Raw genomic sequence first — 7,404 nt, 5'->3', positions numbered from 1 at the left:
GAATTTCACCTACTGGGCATAAGTATCTAAACATGTTCATCTTATTCAAGCTAACACCACATATTAACCAGGAACTTGGAAAAGAATCTCTCAGGGTAGCATCAACCTGGGATCTGACAGTTGATATCCCAACCCTTCGGGTCTTCTTTAATTTTTAGAGAGCAGGTAACACCAGTGTCTCTCTTCCCATGCATATGTTCCAGAGTTCCAGACCTGTGCCTCCATGCACATCTATGGAAGACTGAAGAGACTCATTCCCTTCACTTTTATTCCTAAAGAAGTTACTTTTGTGGAGACCCTCAACTAGAGGAACCCTATTTGGCTCTCCAATACAAATGGATGATCCTGAGAAGTGGGCAGACCTGTGACCCAATGTGGTTGCACTCTGTAAGTTACTGTAAGGGATAGTGTGGTATTTATTTATTAAAGGGAAAATGGTTTGGCCTTTAGCTTGGCTTAAGAGAACATTGCCTTCCAAGGGTGACCAATTGGGTAGGTGGACCTTGTCCACCTACAATATTAGGTCTATATCCAGATTCTAAATTCATGATTAGGGGAATTATGTCCTTATAGGTTCTTTCTTCCTTCCTTCCTTCCTTCCTTCCTTCCTTCCTTCCTTCCTTTCTTTCTTTCTTTCTTTCTTCTTTTTTTTTTGAGACAGTGTTTCTCTGTGTAGCTTTGGAGCCTGTCCTGGCACTTGCTCTGGAGACCAGGCTGGCCTGGAATTCACAGAGATCCACTTGCCTCTGCCTCCAGTGTGCTGAGATTAAATGCGTGCACCACCAACGTCTGGCCTAGCTCCTTTTGTGCTGTTATAGCATTTCATCCTGTTTTGTCTTTTGCATTAGTCCTGGGGATGGAGGGAGCATAATCTGGGAACAGGGTTCAGAAAGCTGTGGGTACGATGGAGTATGATGCAGACAGCCCTCCTCAGGATGACTATTGTGAATCAGCTCAGCTTTATTCCAGATTATAGCAAATATTTGCATTACGTGGCACATTCCTATCATAAGGCTTCATATGTGGCTGCATGGTCCTATAGCAAATCTCCTAACATAAGTTAGCTACCATATACGCAGCAGGGGAGGCTTCTGGCAGGAAACGGTGCCCTGTTACACCCTAGAGGTAAATCAGACATCTGGGCTTAAAGATAGTTTTCAGATAAGGTCAGTGCTCTAGGGCCAGGACATTCTCCAGATATGGACAGGTAGAGAGCAGAAAGTCTTGCTGAGAGGGAGGAAGTCCTCACATCCTTGATTTTTGGAAAAAGCTGCCAGGCCATGAAAGACTTTGACCTCTGATCATAAAGGCCTTCCAACAAAGCTATACATCCTTTTAGTGCTAAGAAAGCACAGCTTATTTTTGCCTTTGAACCTGTTCAGGAATTTTTAGGCAGCACATATTGTCTCTGTGTAATTCTGCTTTATCAGTGGTGCTTTTGTTTCCTGACTCCAGTAGTGGGACAGTGAACCCGATCCAGAATGCAAGGGCTGTTTTCCTGTCATGCTTTCCTTCACTGACCCTGTAGTCTTCCTTGTCTTTCTTTCTGGCCCCCAGGAAAATAACTCTAGTCTGTTGGAAGATGAACCCGAATCTACAAGTTGGTTTTCAGAGATTCATTGAGCAGTTAAATGTATATTTAGACATATATCCCACTCACAAAGTGTTAGGAAATTTAAAATCTGGATTTAGAGGATGACAATATCCTTCCATGTGGAGAGTCATAGACTATTGTGTGTAGCACTCTCTAGGCTCCTCAGCCACTCAGTTTCAAAATACCATGGAATACCACCGGTATTGATCCCCATTTGAAAGGTAGTTAAATAAATATGTGGACAAGAATCTAGAAGTGCTTGGACCACTGGTAGGGTGTAGAAGTGAGCATGCATAGTGAAGCACGTAGGATCTGTGTCCCCCCCCCCGAGGCTATCTACTTATTCCACTGGCTCGGAATCCCATTGGCTTCCTCTTCTAGCCTGAGCTCAGATATAAGCATGCATTGTAGAGACTAGGCCTTGAGTGCTCTATCCTGCTCTCTGAGGCTCTCTTAACCTGGGATTCCACTGCCATGGGAAAGCACTTCCTGCTGCTCCTGCTGGGCCTCTGCTTGGTGGTGGGCTTCCTGCAAGGTGAGATCCTGGCAGATGAGAGGGGCCAGTGCTGGTGGGAAGACATGCTGGTAAAGGGTACTGGGTTTTGGGAGGTCACCTGGTTCTTAACAAACCTTCACAATTCCTCCAGCTTACCTATGTATAGACCTCAATATGTATTGGAAGTGATGCAAAGAAGGTACCAGACAGAATGAAGATGGGGAAGTGATGGGAGCACTTGGATGGTCAAATGTGGTCAGCTAAAACTCCATCATAGTCTTGATCGTCCCCACACATCCTAGTCCATTCACAGTCTTTGAACTGGGGAAACATGGCTTTTCTCAAATCCCCTCCTAAGGTCCAAGTTCATTGACTACCCTTTAGAGCTCAGCTCATACATCCAGCTCTTTCCTTGGTCATTGTTTATTTATTGATTATAGCCACAGGCTCAGCTCCTGTCTGATGCATGAGGGGGTGTCTGAGTGAACCTCTTATCCTTGCTTTTGCTTTTTCAGCTCTGACATGTTTGCAGTGTGACTTGTTAAACGCTGATGGAGTATGTGAGAAAGGAGAAAGCACCTGTGAGGCTAAAGAAGACCAGGAATGTGGCATAATGGTCGTCTCTCAAGGTGTGTCAAGCCTGGGACATCTTGGGGTGATGCTATTTATGGCTCAGGAATGAATTGGTCCTCTTTACAATCCTGGGGACAAAACAAAGATTATGGGAGGCTGCGTTTCTGTGAAAATTCAGAAGAAGGCTCCTTCCAATTCAGTATTGGTTGCCTACCATTTTTTGCCAAATTAAGAAATATTTTTGAAGTTGGGGGGATCTCTGCATGGTCTTTAGAGATATCAGGAAAACATATTCAGGAATGAGAGGATTTGAACTGTAAAATTCCTGACAGTAATTTTGGGGATTGGTGGCATGCCTACATGCCAGATTACAGTTTGATAGATGATAACTACAGTCAACTGTGTGTGGCTGGCATACATTTCACTAAACAGCCTACTTCTCCTCATTTCCTGAGACTCTGATTTCTCAAATATATGTTTGACCCTCTTTATTTTTCTTGTGCAGGTCATGATATCCTGTTTGGGCAGCAGGATTGTTCTTCCAGGTGTTTAAATAATACTTTCACCCATTATAACCTAACACTGGATTTTACATGTTGCCATGACCAATCTCTGTGTAATGAGTTTTAGAGGCTGGGCCCTCCCTTGCCCAGTTCTGCTGCAGGTGAGTTTTTATTTCTTCCCTGTGCTCTCAAGTCTTATGATAATGAACCATCTCTTCCCTGCACTGCTTATCCCTGACACCTGCCTGGAAGAAACATCAGCTGAAGATGTTTCAATAGTTCAGTTGGGAATAGAGCAATGTTCTCTGCTCCCCCATATCCCAAGTGCTTCCTCCTCTCAGATTCTTGCTTCCTTCTTTTCCTTCCCCCATCCTTCCCTCACTCACTGATATTTGCCACACTTTCCTCTATTCCTCTCACTTTTACTGTTATCAACACTGATTTTGTACTATAGAGTATGACAGACCTCACAGCCCTCTTATGTACCTTCAGATTGGTGGTGCCTCTTCTGCCAAGGTTCTATCAAACATTAGTTCCAGCGTCTCATTTCATTCTTCTTCAATGAATGGAAGACATATGCTATCCAATTTCTCACTGCTGTGAGCTGAGTAAAACAGTACAATGCAGCAATGATATAGTTTAGTTTATGATTGCAGAGGTCTTCATTATGATGGAGAGGGTACAGTGGACCAGAGCTATTCACATCATGGCGTGTAGGACACAAACCTGAGCATAGTAGGAGGGACTAGGACAGGATACACCTCCAAGGTCACAGTCCTTGCTTTCTCCAATGCAGCCTGTAACTCCGTTAATAAGCTACCCAAAATTTGAATGTATTAATGGCTTAAATAGTTTAATTATGTCAGAGATGTCATATCCTAACCATGTCTAGAATGTGACAGACACACCCAGCAGTGTTTGAGGAATCCCTTATACATCCTTGATACAATCAAGTTCATGGTAGACACTAGTCCTCACATGGGCTGAAGTCACTTCAGCACCTCAGCATGCAATTCTACTCTCTGCACATGAAAAGTTGGCCCAGTTTATCTTTATTCCTAGTAAGTTACATAAATCTGAAGTTGATGTTGTTTCCATCTTTATTTTTATATTTTTCTAGCACATTGCATACCAACCTTAGAGAAATACAGACAATACTGTCCAAGGAAGCATGGCTAGTAATCCCATTCCACCCTGCAAAGACCCAGCTTGTTTACCTCTTCAGGCTTATAGTCCAAAGTTTACAATCATTGATAAGCTATGAAGTGTATTTACATGTGTTTATAAATGAGTATTTATACACTTACACATATTCACTATCATTATTATCTTGTTTTTCAGCACTGTTCCCTGAATCCTGTCACTGGAGCATGGGAGCAAGCATTCTACCTTGACATGAACCCCTTATCTTGGTCTTTCCGTATGCTTTAAATCTTTTGTAATCTCACTGTATCTTAATGTATCATGTTTGATACATGTATACTCATGTTTGATACTCTGACATTCTTATGCACCTTTAAAAGTTTAATTTGTTAATTCTCTGTAGTTGTCTATATTACTTCCAATTACAAGTTGCTTACATTTATTTTGTGTGTGTATCTGTGTTGACATGCCATCTCACGTGAGTGGAGGTGCAAAGTGAAACTGCAGTAGTCAGTACTCTCTCCTACTCTGTTGGTTATGAAGGCTGAACTTGGTATTCAGATTTAGTGGTCAATGCAATCACACTTACACTCTTCTTATGTATAAATTCATATAATTAGGCAGCCAGTGGATCAAGTTATTTGTCACTAAGCCTGATGACCTGAGTTCAGTTCCTGGACCCACACAATAGAAGGAGAAAATGGATTTATACAAGTTCTCTGATCTTCACCACACACACACACACACACACACACACACACACAGCAAAACAGACAGATGTACAATGTATTCAGTCAAAAATAATACAATTAAATTATAGCATAAGACTGAACAAGACTTAATATAGGTGACAATGGCGTAACTGCAACAATATATGAGGACATTAGCAGTGGGTCCAAGATCTAACACTAATGCACAAACTTAGTGCAGCCCATTTGACATAGAGAAACACCTTTCCCAGCATAGACAGAGGGGGTGGAGAGGTACCTTGGTCCTACCTCAACTAGATGATGTGACAGACTTAGACTTCCTGGGGGGGATGAGAGTAGGGGGGAAGTGGGGAGAGTGGATGAGACAAGGGAGGGGGAACTGGGATTGGAACGTAAACAATATATTTTAAAAATCCAAAAAATTAGAGTTGTCATGGACAGCAATAGAAGCCAGAATAACAACAAATCAGAACTCCCAAACTACCCACTATGCCAAGGCTTTTGGAGACTCTCCATACTAATGATAGGGCCTTATTACTGAAGACAAAACCTACAGAACTCATTTAACCTGAAAATATAGCTAGTGCCTACCTAGATCCTTCACCCTATAGACTAATATGCATGTTACTAGAAGGTACTCTGAATGCTACCAAAAGAGAAAGGTAAATGGAAACCCAGCTACAAACTATTTGATCTGCAAGAGTGGCCAGCCTGCATGATGTACTGATGCCATAGTGGAAATAAAATATGCTGCTGCTAAGGAGTAACCAATCAATTTTGATTAGATTTAAGGTCCACTTCATGAGATGGAACCTGTACCCAATATTGCTTAGATAGCCCAGGGAGCTAGGGGAAAAGAAAATACTTCTGTTCAGCTAAAGTAGTGTTTCTCAACCTTTCTAATGCTGCAAAATTTTAATACACTTCCTCATTTTTTGATGACTCCCCTGCTCCCCCCACCCCGCCCCGCAACAGGCTCTATGCTCATATGACCTCACAGAGACTGAGGCAACATTTACAGGGCCTACATAGGTCTGCATCAGATTGGGTCCTAAAGCTGAAAGAAGTGGACACATTCATAATCTGGAAGCTAACTAGCTCCAATTGAGAGCTGCTAGCAAATGAAAAATTAGTTTGCTCTCATGGAGTCTCACTGGGGAAACAAACCACTCTTACAGGTAGCCCCCATGTCCAGCTTCAGATGGCCAACAGAAAATAAACTCTATACCATCTTTGGAGGTTCAGTTTGTCTCATAATAATGTTATCAGAGCTGTGTTATCATTATTATTATACACTACAGGTCTTTTATGTATAAATTATGGCTTCCAGTATAAAGTCTCTATGGGATTCCTGTGTGTACAAATGTGTGGGTTCCTGTGTCTATATGCATTTCCTTTGGTTTTCTTTTGGCTTTTTTTTTTCTTATTTTGTTGTGTTGTTTTAATCTGATTTTTTGGGGGAGGGAGTGTTTTTTTTTTGTTCTCTAGATTTTTTAAAAATTTAAATTAGAAACAATCTTATTTTACTTATCAATCCCAGTTCCCTCTCACTCCCATCCTTCCATGCCCCCAACCAACCACTCATAAAATCCCTCCTTCTGTTTTCCAGGTTGGTTGAGGCTTTCCAAAGGGGATCATCAAAGTCTGTCACATCTTTTGGGGCAGGGCATAGGTCCTACCCCATGTTTCTATGCTGAAAGAGTATCCTCTATGGGGAATGGGCTCCCAAAGTCCATTCGTACACTAAGGATGCATATTGTTTCACTACCAGAGGCCCCATAAACTTCCTAGGCCTCCTAAATGATAGCCACATTCACGAGACCTGGCTTGATCCTATGCTGGTTTCTGAGCTGTCGGTCTGGGGTCCAAGGGTACTCCCTTGTTCAGGTCAGCTGTTTCTGTTGGTTTCTCCAGCCTGGTCTTGACCCTTTTGCTTATCACTCCTCCCTCTCTACAACTGGATTCCTGGAGTTTGGCTCAGGGCTTAGCTGTGAGTCTCTGCTTCTGCTTCCATCAGCTACTGGATGAGGCTTTAGGATGGCACATAAGGTAGTCATCAATCTCATTATAGGGCAAAGGCATTTAAGGCAGTCTATCCACTATTGCTTAGATTCTTAGTTGGGGTCATCCTTGTAGATATCTGGGTATTTCCCTAGTGTAGATTTCTCTTTAAACCGATAATGGCTCCCTCTATTAAGGTATCTCTTTTCTTTCTCTCCTCTATCTCTTCCTGCTCCATGATGTCCTCCTACCCCATCCTCTTCTTCCCTTCCCTATCTCCTAACTCCCTCTCCCCTCCCCTACCCTTCGAACCACTACCTCATTGTCTCAATTTGGTCAGGAGATCTTGTCCCTTTCCCCATCTCCAGAGCCAGTGGTTTTTAC

General features: G+C 42.5%; 1 protein-coding gene across 1 annotated transcript; it reads left to right on the top strand.

Moving 5' to 3' along the window:
- The first annotated feature begins 2,068 nt into the window (after positions 1-2,068).
- Positions 2,069-3,293, top strand: LOC100751623 (secreted seminal-vesicle Ly-6 protein 1-like). The gene is made up of 3 exons (XM_035444359.1): positions 2,069-2,129; positions 2,606-2,719; positions 3,169-3,293. The coding sequence occupies exons 1-3, from the start codon at positions 2,069-2,071 to the stop codon at positions 3,291-3,293; spliced, it is 300 nt and encodes a 99-aa protein (XP_035300250.1).
- Positions 3,294-7,404: the final 4,111 nt, after the last annotated feature.

This window comes from Cricetulus griseus, chromosome 4 (genome assembly GCF_003668045.3).
Source record: "Cricetulus griseus strain 17A/GY chromosome 4, alternate assembly CriGri-PICRH-1.0, whole genome shotgun sequence".
Taxonomy (NCBI): Eukaryota; Metazoa; Chordata; class Mammalia; order Rodentia; family Cricetidae; genus Cricetulus; species Cricetulus griseus.
The sequence above is the reverse complement of the archived record's forward strand: the minus strand, read 5'-3'. Positions and strand labels throughout refer to the sequence as shown.

What these genes read in the sequence shown, in the direction of transcription:
- LOC100751623 (XM_035444359.1), top strand. Translation starts at nt 2,069, where the DNA reads ATGGGAAAGCACTTCCTGCTGCTCCTGCTGGGCCTCTGCTTGGTGGTG. An exon ending in GGTGGTGGGCTTCCTGCAAG is followed by an intron (nt 2,130 to 2,605) that starts GTGAGATCCTGG and finishes TTGCTTTTTCAG; the next exon opens with CTCTGACATGTTTGCAGTGT. An exon ending in CATAATGGTCGTCTCTCAAG is followed by an intron (nt 2,720 to 3,168) that starts GTGTGTCAAGCC and finishes TTTCTTGTGCAG; the next exon opens with GTCATGATATCCTGTTTGGG.